Source organism: Toxorhynchites rutilus, chromosome 1 (genome assembly GCF_029784135.1).
Source record: "Toxorhynchites rutilus septentrionalis strain SRP chromosome 1, ASM2978413v1, whole genome shotgun sequence".
NCBI lineage: Eukaryota > Metazoa > Arthropoda > Insecta > Diptera > Culicidae > Toxorhynchites > Toxorhynchites rutilus.
In genome coordinates, this window is record NC_073744.1 from 196,839,630 (window position 1) to 196,859,395 (window position 19,766).

Sequence of the window (19,766 nt, forward strand, 5' to 3'; positions counted from 1 at the left end):
AATTCTGGTGTCCTTTTTTTAGCGTTCTCCAATGATGCCAATCTACCCGACGTCTCCACCACCTCCCCCACCCGGGGTGCCTCCCGTAATGTACCCACCCAACATTATGCCTCCGGGCGGGATGCCTCACTATCCACCCATGTATCCGGAAAGTGCAATGCTAGAGGCTCAAATCGCCCGAGCCAATCGGAGACGATCAGTGCGTGCTGTCGATCACAATGCACCTATCGAAGATCACTACCACCAGCAGCAGCAGCAGCGACATCTCCACCATCATCAACAGCAACCACAACATCAGGAACAGACCTTCACGTACACAGGATTGGATCGGGACATTGCCGATAGCTATCTGGCCAAGGAGGAGGAGAAGTTGAACAGTACCAGCACCACTGGGAGTTCAGGACCTGCCACACTAATCGATGCTGAAAATATCAATCAAGTTCAAATGTTGCAACCACCGCCCGTCACATATCATCACGATCTGATGCTAATTGACCATCGGCATAACTTTGAGCGTTACAACGATGTGCACATGTAGTTGACTACGAAATGACGATAGAAGGTAAGAAGGGATCGCAACGTCTGCTCAAATTAATTTTAACGCGTTTCTAAGGACATTAATACAGATAATTCTTGTAAATCTCTGTACATTTTATCTTGTTTTAAACAAAGTAATAAATTATGAAAAACAAATGGAACGTCGCACTTAGAAATCTTCGTCGCTTTGGTCCTGCTTTGTGCTTCGATTGAGGTTGGAGTTCTCTCGAGCCAACTTCGTCAAGCTCTCGTCGTCTTCGTCGTCGTCATCGTCGGAGCGAAGCCCATCGATAACTGTAATAAATCGGTACAAATAAATGTCCCACTTGCAACCACTATATCACATTCCTTACGTCCATTCCCATCCATTTCGAGGTCACTTCCCGATTCGGCCGAGCTACCAAGTGAACTATCGAGTGGACCCAAATCATCGTTCATCCCTCCGATCATTCGAGCTCGATTCCGGCCACTCACAGATGGGCCCGCACCCTCCGGGTTTCTGGTCCTGAATCGAGTGGAGCCACGGTCCCTGTTTAGCAATTCACTGCGTAGCACACGTTTGTCCGACTTGAGCTTCACGTCCTCCCGATCGTCAAAATCATCGATTTCGTCCTCGTTTTCATCGTCCGAATCCATCAGCCCTTCGGGCAGAATCGTCATGCTGCTGTCGGCCATTTTCGCAATCGGAGAAGTGGGCGTCGGGGTGCGATTCTTGCTGATCAGCTGTGACTTCAGTGCGTCAACACAGCGAATCCGAATGATGTACTGCTCGTAGAGGGTCCTCAGCTCACCTTCCAACTTTTCAAACTCTTCCAAATAAGCCGGTCGAACTTTTTGCAGCGCCTGCAGCCGTTGTTTCGATCGTTCCAACTCGGAAGATCTGCGCTGTATTTTCGAAGCCAGATTTCCATTCTCAACCTTCAAGCTTTCCAGGGTACCTTTCGAGGTGACAAGCTTCGATTCCAGCGAAGCAATCGCCGATTTGATAACCTTCTCGACCGTGGCCAGCTCCAGCGGACGAGTCGACTGGCGGGTGCGGGTCTCCCTGTTGACAAGCTCTTTTTTCAACAAATCGTACAACGCCGCCCCACGGTTCGTCAGCTCGGACGACAGTCCGCGTACCTTCTTCAGGTCGTCCGTCTTGTCGGACAGATCGATCTCCACGTGCGATCGGATCGATTCCTCATCGCGCTCGCTCACCTTGGGCGACGCGATCAGCAGCGTGGTTACCTTGAGCAGTTCCTTGGCGGCCGCGGCCGAACTTGCGTACAACTTGCGGGGGTTTACCTTGATGCTGGATTTGGTGACGAGAAACTCTGTAGCGGAGCGGACGAACAGAACCCGATCCTGTTCGGTGCGGGTACCACCCGCGAGGCCCAAACTTGGTTCCAGTCGACTGATCAGCCACGTCAGTATGTCGGAGTAGGCTTTGAAGCTTTCCGGTCCTCCGTAGGGTGTGTTCAGCACCGAAATAGGAATGTTGTTCGGGTAGCCGAGCAGCTTCAGGTGCTCCGAGAGATCTGAAAGTTGCATTTTATGATGATTTTCGTATTAATGTATTAAACTTACCGGAGCCGTAATACAATAGATAGAAACTTTATTGTTCGCAATGGCACTCAGTTATTTTTTGTATTGTTGTTGCCTTGTTGTTTGCAATGTTTTGTGCTTTTTAGTGCTACGAAAATGCCTATACCGGATTTGCGATATTTACGTATGAACGCCAGCAGAGTCTCCATCTAACCAGAGGAAGGATCCGAGATGCCCTTAAACCGCCGTAGTGACGCAATCCGAGATGGCCGCCGACCCGCCGTCGTAAATGGCGGACTCTCGCATGCAAACATGTGTTACACCGATTGTTCGGTTAGCTTGGAACATAGGAGACGTTCCTTTAGTTAGGGGCTTTTCACATACCACGTGAACAGAAAAATTATAGACACTCCTCCCCCCCCCTCCGTAGACAAGCGTGAACATTCCTTATACCCCTTCCCATGTTGTCCACGTGGACATTCCTCCAGTTTTTGGAAAAAAAAAATAAGAAGATTCAAATTTTCCGCATAAATTTCATTTCAAGTTTGTTTCGATTTTATATTCCATATTTTTATTGATAAAAATGATAGCCTTATTAATAGTAACGATTTGTTTTTAATTCTTCAATTATTTTCAAAATTGTCTGTAAGCTAATTATATTTTTACACCACATAATTCAGCATGGATTTGGAAGTGGATTCCAAATAAATATTCTTGCAATGTGTCGGTGTTTGGATAATCTTTTCCAAAACAGATGCAATGTAATGATACATTGTGTATTCAAACCTTCTGTTTCAACAAAATGACAAAATACAAATACTGCCATTGACCACCAACACTTATAAATCACATATGGCTCATAATCATTTCGTCTTTCTGGTACAAAGGTAAAGGGTACTTCAATTGGCGATCTAACGCAAAACGTAAACGATCGGTGAGACATCTGGATTTTATTTTTGAACTAAGAAAATGATGCTAATGTAACCTAAAACTCAAAAACAAATCACGTATATTTTACTTCCGGGCTTTCCAAGGTAATTCTCACATGCAGGAATTGTGCATTTTTCTACTTGTGTTTGATTGTGCTCTCGAATTTCGTTCTTTAATTCAACCATTGTCAACATTTTTATAGTTTTCACTACTGAAAGAGGTAAATAAATAACATGTTATATATAAAATTGCGCAGAATTAAATTTTAATTAAAAAATTAAATTAAAAAAAAGAATTAAAAAAAAAAGATTATTTGAAACTCATCGCAATCAAATAATCTTTTATGATTATAACATTGTAATTTATGGAAAGAACTACAAACCTTCCATAAGCTCACATGGCAAAATTTAAAACCATCATCACTTTTACCGCAGCGCCGCCTAGGTGTAGATTTGTACGTTAGATCGCCAATAGGGACGCTACAAAAGTAAACCGATGTTTTTTCCCGCTCTCTTGACATTTCTCTTCAGTAAGGTTTGCCATTTCATAATGGAAAGATATACGATCGAACAAGAGATTATTAAAATTTACTACCGAAATTCGGAGTCAATGGACTCAACTTTAAGAGTGCTACGTTCAATTTATGGTCGTCATAATCTTCCTGCCAGATCAACAATTGAGCGTCTAGTGGAAATTTTTGAACCCACAGACACAGTACAAATGTCCCCGTTCCAGTGAGACAAAGGAGTGCCCGTAGTGTCGAGAATATTGCTGCTGCTAATCAATCGTGGAAGACCCAAATCAGTCCCAAAAGACCCGAATTGATTCTGAATTTGTTTGAAAAATTCCATTACCAAACTTTTTGATAATAATGCGATGGCCCTGAAAAGGAACGTTCAGTTTGATTGTTTTGGATGGATACTTTCCTAAAACACATGAATTTCTTCATTGTATCAAATTATTAGGGAGCGCCTAAATCGATTGATGCAAATATCTTTTTTTGTACCCCAATATGTTCCCGATAGACGTAAACCCACCTCAAAAAGTTTTTATTCAAATACAAAATACAACAAAAATAAATTAGTTATGATCAGGGCTTGACAATTTCGAAACAAGAAGATGAGAATGATTTTTTTACTTCTTCCTTTCTATTCGGCCAGAATCATTTCCGATTGTGAGTATTCTCTATTTACACCGAAACATCGATTCTTCAATTTCGTTCTTTTCTGCTTTTACTTGAAAAGATTTAAACTGCTCGAATTCATTATCATTTGAGTAGGCTATAAGTCAGTTTCAGTTTCACATGTAAAAGAACGATCGTGGCTTTCAATTGAATATTTCGTTCGATTCCGTTTCTTCAAACTGGATTTTCTCGAATTGTTTTTCCAAAAAAAAAAGCGGAATTAAAAATGCATATGATGGCATATTAGCCTTACAACCATCGCCACCAACTGATTATGTCTGTTGACATAATGCACAGCCTTTCACATTTTCATTTTCATTAGTGAATACGGTTCGAACTCAAATGAAATTTTTCATTTGGATGTAAGACACTTTCATTTTCATTCGACGATTTGAGAAATTCGCTCCAGTGTGAAACATGAAACAATCGAACGTGAAATGAAACAAGGTTGTTCAGAGTTGAAGTGAAATTCTTTTTATTGAGCGTGAAGAGATAGTAGCATTATCTTTAACCTGCATGAGTTTGCAGCAAATTGAAAGGCGATAGACACATTAGTTTGTGAGGATGTGTTAATTGAAGCGGAATTGTAAGGCTCTGGTTATGATTGAATATATATATATATATATAAAAATGGATTTCTGTCTGTCTGTCTGTCTGTCTGTCTGTCTGATTCTTATGGACTCGGAAACTACTGAACCGATTGACATGAAAATTGGTATGTAGGGGTTTTTGGGGCCGGGGAAGGTTTTCGTGACAGTTTGAAACCCCTCCCCCCTCTCTAAGAGGGGCTGCCATACAAATTAAACACAAATTTCTACATTACTCAAGAATTAATCAAGCAAATGCAGCCAAATTAGGCATCTGGAAGTTCAAGGCTGCAAGAAATGTTTCTATGGTGATTAGACACTCCAACCTCCTCTCTAAGGGGGGGGGGGTCTGCCATACATATGAAACACAAATTCCTGTATTACTCGAGAATTAATCAAGCAAACGAAACCAAATTTGGCATGTGAAGGTATAAAAATAAATGTTTTTACGATGGTTAGATACTCCTTCCCCCTCTTTTAGGGGGAGCTGCCATACAAATGAAACACAAATTTCTGCATTACTCGAGAATTAATCAAGCAAATGAAACCAAATTAGGCATATGGAGGTTTTAGGGTGTAATAAATGTTTCTAAGGTGGTTAGACACTCCACCCCCCTCTCTAAGCGGCGACTGCCATACAAATGAAACACAAATTTCTACATTACTCGAGAATTAATCAAATAAATGCAACCAAATTAGGCATCTGGAGGTTTTAGGGTGCAATAAATGTTTCTATGGTAGTTAGACACTCCACCCTCCTCTCTAAGGGGGGGCCGCCATACAAATGAAACACAAATTTCTACATTACTCGAGAATTAATCAAGCAAGCCAAACCAAATTTGGCATGTAGAGGTTTTAGGATGCAATAAATGTTTCTTCGGTGGTTCGACACTCCTCCCCTCTCTTTAGGGCGGGCTGTCATACGAATGAAAAATAATTTTTTGCATAACTCGAAAACTAATTAAGCAAATGGAGCCAAATTTGGCATGTGAAGATTTTAGGGGGCACGAAACATTTCTATAGTGAATAGCCACTCCTCCCTCCTCTCTAAGGGGAGAAAAGGGGAGGGGTCTGTCTTTATTCTATGATATTTTCTTTATCAAACATTTATTCCAAGTAACGGAGAAACATGTTATTTGCAAGTGGTTGAAAAATCTTGAACGAGAATTGAGTCTGAAAATAATCTAATATTATAATGATGAGCTTTGGTGGAAGTACTAGGATTTTTTTAGTAAAAGGTAAATTCAACGGGGTCGATTAGAAGATCAATCAATGAACAGTTCTGCGATTGTACTTAGCTAAGTGGTGCGGACTCAATCCACTTCATTCTCAAGCAAATTCTTGCATGTTTTCAAGCGATTTCTTGCAATAAATTCTCAGACCACCAGAGATGCCAGATTTACAAATATGTTTGTAAATTTACAGACATATCTGTAAAACATTCATCACATCAAAAATATTTGACTCACCATATGACATTTTTCCATAGTTTTAATACAGAAAAGTTATTATATTTAGTATATATCAATACACATGACGTTAGACCAGCGATACTCAACCTGCGGCCCGGCAGTCCTTCTTGTTGGCCCATCTGGTGTGTATGATGTTTGGAGCTCATACACATAAGTACTTTTGCCTTGACATCACTGCAGACGAAAAAGAGGATACGGTTATTCACAATTAATGAACAATTCTCGCGTAACTTTTGAAAAGGTCCAATGTAACATTTTCGCCAACTCGAGAAAAACGTAGTTGAAAACCCGAACATTATTTCGCGAATTGTCTTAAAAGCTATCAATCTTTATCACTGTTTTCACCACTAGCTGTCAAGAATAACTTCGTAAAACCAATCGTAACTATTGTTCCGTGATTTGAGATTAAGGTTGAAGCCTCGGAGCGAAAAATGTTACATTGGACGTTTTGACTGCCCGCGTTTGCACATTGGACATATTACGTTGCACTATAAAAATTTGAAACTAACTAATAAACAACAATCCAAATATCAGCATTTCGTTCTAAAGACTGATTACTATTGTTATCACTCGTTGAATTGCACTGAAATCGATAACAACACCTGTAAGAAACAAATTCCAAAACGACCGAAGAACGACTGCGAGTTGTTTTGACTGCTTTGTTACTTCGGACGTTTCGGCCGTCGGAGGAAAGTGGCGTCCGAAGTAACAGCCGGGTGCTTAAAATTCGAATCTGTACATTGGATATTTTTTGTATCGGCGACAAAAAGATGAAGAAGATAGATACGTGAACGATTGTTTTTGTAATACATTCAATGATTGAAAACTAATAGCGTGCATCCATTAACACGATTTGTTTACATTTGTTACATAGGACCTTTTCAAAAGTTACGCGAGAATTGCATTCTCTGCAGGTAAGGAAAAATCTTGAACGAAAATTGTCTCTGATAATTATTTTCTGTTCTAGACAAGATTGTTTTGCTGAAATGCAAGGAGATTTATTGAAAAATAGTTAAGTTAGGGTCAGGACTATGCAACCTATGTATTTAAACAACATCGAATAAAAATTTTCATTCTATTTTCAACAACTTACATTTGCCTTCGGGTCTGCTTATGACGAAATATGGGTTACTGTTCGATATTGTTACGACAGACATGGTTCATGGCCGTGTGGTGGTCTAAAACTTGTATAGCCTTGCATGGCGGATGGAAAATATACACTGCATGTTTTTAAAAATAAAAACGACAAGACCGCAAGCCTTGGTGGATGTCCAATATATCAACGGAGAAATACTGTGTTTTATAAAAATTAACAACGCGTATGTTTGTGTATGTATGTGTATGTATGTATGTGTAGATCGTTGAAACATTTAAACACACTTACAGCACATAAGTTATTAAGTGGTCCGAAAAATCATTTTTTTCCACTTTTTCCCAAAAATGACAAATGAAAATTAATAACATTTGAATCACTGAATCGATTTAGATGATCGACATATAAAATTGACCTAGCCTTTTATAAAAAAATATTTAACTTGCGAAATACATAATTATATTTTAGTAATTATTGATTGTAGTCGTTTTTTATTTTTTTTATGACTTTGGACTAGAGGGCGCTATATATTTTTATATTTTTTCTTGAAAGCTGAGGATTTTTTACACAATAATCTCGATATCAGGGTTGCTATTTTTTCATTTTTTAGATATGATATGAAAAATTAATTTTCCCCATGTGTCCAAAAATAACTTTCTGCAAAAAATCATAACATTTGAACTACTGAACCGATTTAGATGATCGATATATTAAATTGAAGCCAATAAGCAAAACTCACACTTGCGGGAAGATTGGATTCTAGTAGCATAGGTCTAGTTTAGTCACATATGAATATTGATCGAAGACTTAAAACATGTTAAATTTACAAAATTCTAACTTAAAAACGATAATTATAGCATCTCTGATATCGAGATATGTTAAGTAAATACTCCTCAGCTTTCCATAAAAAATATAAAAAAATATAGCGCTCCTATCTTTAACCGAGAAAACTATGAAAAACTAACTCAATCCATAATTACAAAAACAAAATTCAATTTTTTTCGCAAAAGTAATATTTTTTTAAAAAATATATCTCGTAAGCTTCAATTTGATATGTCGATGATATGAATCGGTCCAATAGTTCGAAAGTTATGACTTTTTGTAGTGGGAAAAATGGGGAAAAATTGTTTTTCGAACCATCGATTAGTTTTGCAAAATCATATTTCAAAAACGAAAAAAATAGCATCTCTGATATCGAGATATTTTATGCAAAAGTTCTCAGCTTTCAATCCATATTAAAAATATGATCCATATTATATGCAAGTTAAATATTTCTCAATTAAAGCTCATTGGCTTAAATTTGATATGTCGATCATCTAAATCGGTTGAGTGGTTCGAAAGTTATAAATTTTTGAAAAAAGTCATTTTGGGAAAAAGTGGAAGAAATGATTTTTGGGATCACCCTAAAATGGAAATGGGCATCCTAATGACAAATTAAAAAAATACGAGTTTAATGTTTTGCGATAAAGAACAAAATTACCACTTTTGACGAAGAGCTGAGAACCACTATATTAGTTTGGCATGGAATGGCTGTATATATATATATACAGAATACAATCTTACGTACATCGTGATGTACAAAGTATTAATGAATAAGTGAAAATTAACGTTAAAAGACATTTCTATAGATCTGCACACTTTTACAGATCTGCACACTTATGACAAAGAGAGGGGACATTAAAAATGCGTTGCTCAGTGAAAGGCTGAGATGGTCTTTTAGAGATGCAATGGTTAATTAAACAATTGACGGAAAAATGTAGTTCGTTCATTTTATAATTTTACTTATTTTTGCCCTTGACAACAATACCTCTTTTATAGTGTTGATTATCATAAGAAAAATAACACTCCTGATCGTTGGATCTCTTTTGACATTTCAATTGGATCTTTTTTGACAGCCGTTTTGATTCAGTCCGCACTACCTAGGTACTTAGTAAGAAAATGTGAATGTTTGAAGGTATTGATAACAAAAAACAAATTTTGGGCGAGACGAAGTTTGCCAGGTCAGTTCTTTATATAAAAAAGAGATTTTCTCCCACGTAAGTATAACTCATCATCACGGAAGAACGGCTAATCAGATCTACGTCGTCCATATATTTTGTGAGTTTGTCTTCACCCAAATTAGAATGATAGAGTACTTTGGAAAATATTTGACACGATTGGAAAAAATCGGAAAAGTTGACTATGCATATCTTTATATATAAGAAGGATATTTAAAATAAAAAGGGAAAATTCGAAAATAAGAGGTACGCATATGTATGTTTCGCTGTGAAAATCATCATTTAGATCAATTTTACAGATCTGAACGATGACATACAAACTCTCTTGAAATATATTCGTTATTTTTACCAACCAAAATATTCTCTAGAAATAAATTATACGACAGAACAACGTTTGCCGGGTCAGTTAATTTCGTATAAAAATCAGCAAAAGCTAGAATATGAAAAATAAATGAGGACTCCCCAACATCATCTCAAAATCAGGACGATAATATCCCCAGACTGGGCAGCACTGTCAGGCAGCTCAGTCTTTCTATTGATTAATACGGAGTACCCATGGTTGGCGTAAAGTTTAAAGAATCTTGCAAATACAAAGCAGATCTTATTCAATTTTGTTCATAGTCAACGAATGTTTTACTTTGAACAATACGTGTTTACGTGGACGTTGCCTAAACTCCCTCCCCTCTCACCATGGACAAGCGAATTGTCCACGTGGTATGTACGCCGCCGTACGCGCGGTTGAACCTAATTCAAAGATGGTTTCCTATGCTTTAAACTAACCGGGAACACGGATTTACTTGCGAGAGGTCGCCGCTTCCGACAGCGGGACGGCGACCGATCAGGATTGCGTCACCACGTGCGTGAATACTTCTTCTTCTTCTTCTTGAATGGCGTTAACGTGCGTGAATATGGCAAATCTCAAATACGCATTTTCGTGGCACTAAAAAATCACTACACGTTGCAAACAAAAAGGCTGCAATAATACAAGAGGTAATTGAGTTTCGGTGCTTAAAATAAAATTGCTATCTATTGTATTTTGTCTCCAGTGGCGTTAATACGTGAGTACCATAATTTTTCTATTGTATGGAATTGTGTACGAACCTCTGACATCCTTGAAAGACATTTTAATTTTCGTTTGTGTTGTATAAACTGCTTCCAGCAAACTTATTCTCCGTTTTCCGGAAAAGCTCTTAGTTTTGGTCCTTTTGTGTTACCCCGGCAACCAAGGATAGTCGGAGTTTGCAAGCGAACTTTTTGCTCGGGTGCGCACCACTCCGACGGCAAAACACAACACGCAGCAGCCAAAGCAGAGAGCACGCGTGTTGACCGAGAGAGGCAGCGCACACCTGTGAGCAAATGGCCAAACAAAACACGCTAGAAAGTATGTGTGTGTGTGTGTGTGTGCGTGAGCGCAAAAAAGGGACTGAACGAGAGAGAGCGAGCGACAGCAAGGAAACGTCAAATCAAAACATTAAAAATTTTCACACGAAACGGGTCGGTTCGGAATCGCTGCTGTTGCAAGCGAGCAAAAAATTAGTGTAAATGCGGAATTCGGTGGCTAATTTTGCGTGAAATTGGTTTCGCGGTGTGCAAAGAGGGATCAATATACGTGGTGAAGGTTGGTCCGGAAGTTCGTCCCCAGCGCCCCAGAAGATTCTTGTGCAGTGGATGTAGAGGAAGAAAAAAAAAGTCATTTGTTGCTTCGATGGAGGTGTATTTTTCTGTGCATACTGGAGTAGTTCGTACAGGAAAGGGGTGGTAACGAGGTGTTATACAGAGTGCATAGCCTACTAGGTCTACACTACTACTACACTACAGCTGCTGGTGCTGCAGCTGTTGATAGTATTACTATATTATTCGTTGGGGTATTGTGTGGCTCTCGCTTGAAGCACAGCAGCAGACGAGACGGAGAACACGCTTGGCTCTCGAGGATTACTCAAGGACTACCTGGAATAAGCACCGTGACGACGCGATTGCCTTTTCTAGCCAAGCCCAGGAGAAGGACAGAAGCGTTCTTCGCAGGTTGGAACAGGTTGTCGATGGAAGTGGCACATCATAAGAGATAGTTGGTATGCTCCTAGGATCGTGAGGATAGAGCCCAGCTGGGATGGAAGACGCAGTGAAACAGTGATTATTTCTACAAATTGGCACCACAACGGCAATCTCCAATTCCCCGTACCATCTGCGCTCGAGTACACAGATATACTTCTGATGGCGTTCAATGCTGGGTGAAGGTAATGTTTGTTTGTAGATTTGCCTTGTTGAGTTATTGGGAGCGTTAGTGTTTACTTAACGATTTTGAAAAAACATATTTACTACTGCCGAATCAATACAATACCAAATGATTCAGAGATAATTGTTCTTATCATCTATTTATGTATTGTTCAAAACATTTGCAATCATAAAGGGTTGTAAGTAATCATTTTTAGGGTATTGAGGGAAAAAGATCAGATTTGCTTAATTGAAAAAGGATTATACGTAATAATTTGTTAATTGAAGAATGTGTGAATGACCCGAGGAATGCTGAAATCATCAATTTTTTTTTTATTTTGACCGTTAAAAAAATACTAACATTGATTGGGAAATTCTTTGTTTGCTGGAGTTGTTGTCGGTGATCTACATTGATCTCAAATATAAAAACTTATCGGCCACCTTAGGCTCTTCGTCGTAAACGAAGTACCTTGGATAGAGGATAATGTCATCCCTGGAGCTTACTGCTCCCCTATTTGTCTTTGAAACATTAATAAGCTGTCCGATCTGGTTTAGATATTCTCTCAATGCTAAGGATTGTACTAAAAAAACACTTTCTTCTGTGTATAACTTTTTATTGTAATGAATTAAAAATTAATTAGATTTTGGGTAAAACTAGTTTGGTGTGTAATGTTTACATGTGCAAAATTTCGTCACAATCTGTCAAATGGTTATCTAGATGGTTTCCAAGCAAGAAGTGCTTCGAGAATCCAGTGGAATCCAGTGCAATGGAAAATCCAGGCCAGTCCCACAGGTGGATCGTGAAACAGTTGGTAATCGATCATTCGTTCGTGTCCCGTGTGACAAAATCGTTCAAGGAGACTCAGATGACTCAACAGCGAGCTGGCTGCAGAAGGAAAGCGAAGACGACTGACCCCGTGAAAGCAAGGAAGGTGAGATATTACTCCACCTTTCGATTCAGGACGTGGCCAAGAAGATCAGTTCTTCCGTCTGGTTCGTCCAGCAGACAATGAAGCGGTGCCAAATGAAGCAAATCCGCCAAACTCGCCAGAACTTCACCCAATAACAAAAATTCTGGGTGTTTATGAAGGAAAAGCTCCAAAAGAAAATGACAAGTCTTCACAGGGGCTGTCCACATACCACGTGGACCCCCCCGGGGGGGGGGGGGGGGGGTAGTTTGTGGAGGAGTAACGAAAATGTCCACGTTTGTCCACGGTGAGGGAGGAGGGGGTATATATTACATCCGCGTGGACACTAATAAATATTTTGAAAAACAAATATATATCTGTATTCAACAATATATGAAAAATATTCTGCAATGCCAGAAAATTTATTCGTATTTCTGCTGTCTGATAGTACTGCCCGGTGGAAATTCCATTTTCTTCACACCGTTGAAATTCTTTGCTGAAATTTGTATTCAGAGAGTATCGCATATTAGCTGAGAGCAATCGATTTATTTTCATTGATTTCAAAGAATCTTGCGTTATCATTATCGATCACAATTGGGACGCTATTATCGGCAGGATTCAGATGCCACCAAAGCATGTTGGAATGTTGTAATACTAAAAATACACGACATTGTTTTCGATGTTTCGATTCAGTTTCCGCTCTCAATGTAAAAACCGCTTCGTTTATGTTATTCAAGAACTCGAACAACAAATTCATTCACGGGGACCTATCTTTAGAGAAGTCTTCCTGTCTATGTATCTATATTCATGAGCACCTGGTGAAACTTGATTACGAAACGCTACAATGTATGAGTTCTACACCTTTTGACCGAAAACATTAAATGGATCGTATCTCCATCAACAACTCGCTTCATAAATGCAATGAAAACTCGCAGTTTGAAGCAAATAGTGTCAGGTGAAAAAAAATATTATCCTTCACAACAATGTTGAGCGAAAAAAAAATTATAGGAGGTTGTGTCCAAGATACGACCGCATTGTTGACGTAGAACTACGCTGTTATTTTATATAAGTCGCTTGTTTATACTTTCGGATATTATTCTATAATGCTGTGAAATTTTAGAAACAACTGCTTAGTAGAATAATCTCTGAAATGATTTTTTCATTGTAGAATCAGTTGACGATAATTGATCGATGATTCATTTTTGCCCTCGCAAAACAATCGTATGTCGCAATTTATTTCATGTCAATGCATTGAAAATTTACCTCGAAGGCTATTCTGGTGGCCTTTTTCAAAATTGACATAGACTCTGCTACAGTCGATTATATATATGCGCTATTCTCAAAAGAAATGCTTCTGTTAATGTTACTGGCCTCGAAAAGAGTTGCATTACTTTCTCATGCTCGAGAGAAGCGCAGCCCTTAGTGGAGGAAGTTATGCTACTGGCAAGAAAAACCTTATCACATACAAAATTCCAGAACATTTACTTCCTTGATGACTAAACAGGAGAAATAAACTCTTTTTGTTAATAACAACCTCGAAAACAGTGGCAATGCGTCATTATGATCAATATTAGCGCAAATGCAATCCTAGTTGAAGGCAATTTTGCGACTGGCACGTGAACCCAAATAACTTATAACATTCCAGTAAGACATTCAAGATGCTTGGTATTCCCAAATAATTTTTTGGTGCACAACCTTAACGTCTGCTTCGCCATAACGTCAGTTTAATGCATTGATGCATTCTCAAAGGCACCAACGAAGCCCTTACGAAGACGGAAAATAAACAATGTTAACTGCTTGGAAAAAGACCGAATTATGCCACACAGCTTGTACTCTGCTGTAACACCCATCGATGCGAATTCGCTGATGAGTTTGCCAAGAGCGACCGCCTTCACCACCAGCGGGGGGAGCTTGATTTTGGTTGCTGCCTGGCCGTTTACATTTTCGACCGACGCGCCGAAATCGCCTACTTCGCTGTAGTTCGGTGCGGTGTCACATTTGCGAAGGCTCGGTTCAGTGCGAGCGCTTTTCACTGCACCAACACCGCGTGCATCATTAGATGACGCTTACCTCGAAATTTTATTGCCCCTGGCAATGCGTTCGTTTTTTGCAGGGCTCGAGCCTGCCTTCCTCTTCTTCTTGCTCATCGCACACTACGCAAAGCGTCCAATTTATGACGCGAAAAGAAGAACACACGATACGAATAACGCGAAAAACGAACAGAAAAATCAAACCACGATTTCCAAGTTGGATTACCACTGGTGGGGTCCAATCTTAGATCGAAGCGCAGCGAAAGCAAAGTGAACTGGATTACTCAACAGTCCAATGCCGAATCAAAATTTGCCTCAGCGAGATCCACTGTTTATACTCTAGGCAAGTATTCCCCTTCATTCTTCTTCATTTTCTTTGTTCACGGAGACTTTAAATCATACGATTTCCCCTCCGTTGGTCGTCGATAAGTTGCTCGTTATTGATATCTCTGTTCGGGAAAGCACTCAAATGGACAGAACAAATGCCATACAAATGAAACACAAATTTCTAAATTTCTCGAGAATTAATCAAGCAAATGAAACGAAATTTGCCGTGTGGAGGTTTTAGGGTGAATAAATGATTCTATGGTGGTTAGATACCCCTCCCCTCTCTCTTAGGGGAAGTTGCCATACAAATGAAGCACAAATTTCTACATTACTCGAGAATTAATCAAGCAAATGAAACCAAATTAGGCATATGGAGGTTTAAGGGTGCAAAAAAATAATTCTATGCTGGTTAGACACTACACGCCCCTCTCTAAGGGGAAGCTGCCATACAAATGAAACACAAATTTCTGCATTACTCGTGAATTAATCAAGCAAATGAAACCAAATTAGGCACATGGAGGTTTTAGGGTGCAGTAAATGATTTTATGGTGGTTAGACATCTAACAAGCTTTACGGGCTCAGGCAGTCTCTCCCTGGAGAATGGAGACGAAGAATATGCTGGATAAATTAAAGTTCATCAAGATGAACCTTCATCACGTCAAGGGAGCAAGCAGTGTCCTATGCAGAAGGTTCACTCACGAACCTCTGGATGTGACTCTTATTTCAGAGCTTTGGTTCAATAATTCCCAGATTCGAGGAGTTTCTACACAAAAATGAATGCTTCTTTATGATAGCACACAAACTGCACCAAGAGCAGCAATTTTTATACGGGATAACATGAGGTATGTAACCATGGCAGAATTCATCAGTAAAGACATCTTCTTCGTTTCGGCTTATTGCCTAGGAGACAACGTTGAAATACCTACACTTGAAGTCGCTGCGCTGATCCAATATCGCAAACTGAACAACAAACTGTTCATCATAGGATGCAACACTAATTATCACCATACCGTCTAGGGAAGGTGAGGCATCAGTGTTAGAGGCTGTTGAATATTACTGTCAAATAATATTAACATTTGTAGCCGAGGAAACAACCCAACATTTGTTAACTCTTTTAGACAAGATGTTCTTAGTCTGACACTTTGCAGAATTGAATTACCAGGTATGGTAAATAATTGACTTGTGTCAAATAAAGAATATTTATCTGATCATAAAGATATAATATTTGTTGATAATTCTCATAATTTTTCGATAGAACAATTCAGAGATTCAAAAGAAACAAATTGGGATAGTCATCATTTCAAACTTCAGGACAAAATTTTGATATCAGTGGAAAGTATTTCTTCTACTGAACAGATTGAAATAGTTTCATCAGAATTTGAAACTTTGAAACCAATATTAAACCTACCTCTGAAGAAAAATGTCCACTGAAGCGGAAAACTTCAAGTGATGGATCTTGGTCGAACAAAAAACTTGAAAAGCTTAGGAAAATCTTCAAAAACCAACGGCTATTTCTGATTGGACTAATTACAAAAACTGTCTAACAGAATATAACAAAGAAATCCGTAAATCTAAGAGAAGGGTTTGGAAGTTCACCTGTGGACGGATGAAAAGTTTACCTATTGTAGCAAGATTTCATGGAGCCCATCTACTCCATCTACTTACAACTTAGATTATTCATTTCATCGAAAATTTTGCTTTTGCTTTTTTTTTAAATTTTTGACAACATCAACATGGAAATGAGCACTCTATTATATGTAACAACTTTGTCGAAGACAGTTTTTGTCTAGAAAATAACTGTCGAGCTCTAGATGCTATTTTCCACTTAAATGCACTTCCTGAAACATTGTGCAATGGACTTGATATTCTGAAAAAATTGTAATGGGTTGTATCTAGGACATGACCGCAGTTTTCGACGTAGAACTACGGAATTATATTATTCAATCCACTTGTTTATCACTTTTGATATTATTTTAGAATGCATCGGGATTTTTGTGATATCTTTTTAGCTATTTAATTTTTTATTACTTCAGTAGACTCGAAAGAGTCGAGTAGAGTCCAAAGCTATCAGCACTTCTCGCATCATATTCAACTTTGGTTCAACTCGCATCATTGTTGAACTCGCATTTGGTTCAACTCGCATCAGATTTTCTTCTTCCCACTCAGATATCGATCACAGACTATGAACCCTTTTACTCTTATATTCCGCTTGAGATGTGATCGAACCCCACAACATGCAACAGTAAGGTTGCTGGAATTTGAAAGCATACTTTCATGAAATAAATACGTATACGTAAATAAACGCATTTAAATAAATGCATTGTATCTATATGCATTTATTTAAATATCTATATTCCGAAATTCTGGATACTCTTCCATATCCGCACTAGCACAAAAAAATCTCGTATGCTGCTCTTTGTCGTAGCACACCTCGATATAGATGGCTCCCTCTCCTTGTATTGAGCTGTGTGCGTATGTGTGAAATCAGCATTAGGCATGAATCTGTGTTTTCATTCTATTCTATTTTTGGGTTTCGCCTCTAGCTTTGAGAAAAGCCCTCGTGGAAAGAAACTCTATGCCATACTCCTCTTTCACCCGACAAGGATACAATTCTCTCCCGCTCGACGCTCTGCGGTAACCATGTTACTTCGATGACCAACAAACGAGAAGTGGTGTGGCTTCAAATAGCGGATGGCTTATTTAAACCAAATATGTTGAAAAGGGGTGCTCCCTTGGCCGAGCGGTTAGCGTCATAACTAACATGCCGGGTGTTCGGGTTCGATCCCCGTTCTGGTCGGGGGAATTTTTCGTCAAAGAAATTTCCTCCAACTTGCACTGTGATCACGCGTATTCTAGAGCTTGCCACTCAGAATGCATTCAAGGCGTGTTATTTGGCATAGAAATATCAACCTAAGTACTAATAAAAATGACGCAAGTAATACTACGCTGAGACGGCGAAGTTCCTCTAGGAACGTTAGTGCCATTGAAGAAGAAGAAGAAGATGTTGAAAAGGGGCAGAAACGAATGTATCAGTTGCTCGTTATTGACAGCTCTGTTCGGGAATGCACACAAATCGGCAGAACAAATGTATGGGAAAAAGGGAATGCTTCCAGTTTTCATTAATTTAAACTGTTTAGGCATTAGTGGATTATACTGTATAGCATATCAAACGAATTTTAGAGAATTTCCGATTCCATTGGTGTGCAAAGTATCAGAATTTGTTCGCTGTGAAAATAGTTATTAACGTTAACTTTATTTCACAAAAACGTGACCTGTTTTCTGATTTGGCACCCTTCCTGAAAGACGTAGTTTTACGTCAAAAAGAAAACGGACAATATACAACCGATTCCCAGGAAACAGTTAGTACCATGACAGATAGGCTCAATCAAAATGGTTCCTGAACACACACAGGCAGGGTTGCCAACTATTTTTTTGAAAAATCAGGGAGAATGAAAAATAAAAGCAGAGAAAATCAGGATAGCTCATATTGGGTTGTCCGGAAAGTTCATACCCATTTTTGAGAAAACAAAAGTATTATTTTTTGAATTTTATATGCACAGTGTTGTCTTGCAATCAATTCAGGAAGTTCTGAAATCTTTCAGTTAGCTTAACAATTCTAAACATTATCTAATTATGGAAGCTAATTTGTCCAGTTGCGAGCAGTATTTATGGGAATGTATCGACTGGTTGCTTGGTACAAGCTCACAATACAGAATTCCTCTCCTATACCACCTGAACCAGATCATAATTTTTTTTCAGGTGAAGACCGGGTCAGTCTGATTGTTTAAAATGACCTGTTTTCATCACCCGCCACGATTTGCTTTAAAAAAATCGATGTATAGATGAAACGCACAAGTCGTAACGATTTACGTAACCATGTTTCAACTGATGCACATGAATGGAGATTTTAAACATATGTAGTGTACCTACTAATTCATTTGTTGTGTCTCACGGATCATTCTTACAACTTCTTGCTTTACAAACAATCTATATATATAAAAATGGAGTGATGTCTGTCTGTCTGTCTGATTCTTATAGACTCGGAAACTACTGAACCGATCGACATGAAAATTGGTATGTAGGGGTTTTTGGGGCCGGGGAAGGTTTTCGTGATATTTTGAGACCCCTCCCCCCTCTCTAAGGGCTGTCATACAAATGAAACACAAATTTCTGCATTACTCGGAAATTTACCAAGCAAACGAAACCAAAGTTGGCATGTGAAAGTTTTAGGGTGCAATAAATGTTTCTATGATGGTTACAGTCCTTCCTCCACTCAAAGGGGGGGCTGCCATACAAATGAAACACAAATTTCTGCATTACTCGAGAATTAATCAAGCAAATGAAACCAAATTTGGCATGTGGAGGTTTTAAAGTCTGCTTCATTTAATATTGGAACACAAACAATTGCGTGTAGTTCAGTCATTTATTAACGAATTCATAATTTGTTTTTCATACAAATGTAGCATTTTCTTTACTCTTTCATAAAAAAAAAATATTCATTGCTGTTTCGAAGAAATTCTCGTACTTTTCCCGTAATACGGCACATTAGGCGGCGCACACCCTTTTCGTCCACCGTTTTGGCGATTTGATTCCACCAGTTCTCCATTTGAGTCATGTTCCTAACAAGTTTTCCCTTTGCCTTAAGCCTCCGCTTCGTAATTGCCCAGTATTTCTCTATCGGCCGGAACTGGGGGCAGTTTGGGGGGTTGAGGTCCTTCGGTATTACGCTGACCCCGTTCGTTGCGTACCATTCCATAACCGTTTTGCTGTAAGGGCAGCTTACGAGGTCCGGCCAAAACATTACTGGACGGTCGTGGGCACGAATAAACGGCAGAATCCGTTTCTGTAGGCACTCTTTTTTGTAGACTTCTGATGTCATTGTCTTGTCAGTGAGAAAGACTTTGGTTTTCTGTCCACAACTGCATATCCCCTGCCAAATCATGTACTTGCGGGCGAATTTATCC

General features: G+C 39.0%; 3 protein-coding genes across 10 annotated transcripts in view; 2 read left to right on the forward strand and 1 right to left on the reverse strand.

The window, feature by feature from the left end:
- The window catches only part of LOC129762170 (uncharacterized), a 147,422-nt gene extending 146,729 nt beyond the window's left edge, over positions 1–693 (forward strand). For all 8 annotated transcript variants that reach the window (XM_055760181.1, XM_055760182.1, XM_055760183.1 and 5 more), the window contains one exon: positions 23–693. In XM_055760181.1, the coding sequence (XP_055616156.1) occupies positions 23–538 (516 nt within the window). In that variant the 3' untranslated portion in view covers positions 539–693. The remainder of the gene's footprint in view (positions 1–22) is intronic.
- Positions 506–10,500, reverse strand: LOC129762172 (clusterin-associated protein 1). The gene is made up of 3 exons (XM_055760191.1): positions 10,428–10,500; positions 891–2,057; positions 506–831 (listed from the first exon to the last, which is right to left on the reverse strand). The coding sequence occupies exons 1-3, from the start codon at positions 10,447–10,449 to the stop codon at positions 707–709; spliced, it is 1,314 nt and encodes a 437-aa protein (XP_055616166.1). The 5' UTR covers positions 10,450–10,500; the 3' UTR covers positions 506–706.
- Positions 10,501–10,809: 309 nt separating this feature from the next.
- The window catches only part of LOC129768509 (adenylate cyclase type 9), an 82,620-nt gene continuing 73,663 nt past the window's right edge, over positions 10,810–19,766 (forward strand). The window contains exons 1-2 of the mRNA XM_055770217.1: positions 10,810–11,348; positions 11,408–11,560. The gene's annotated coding sequence lies outside the window, so the exon portion shown is untranslated. The remainder of the gene's footprint in view (positions 11,349–11,407; positions 11,561–19,766) is intronic.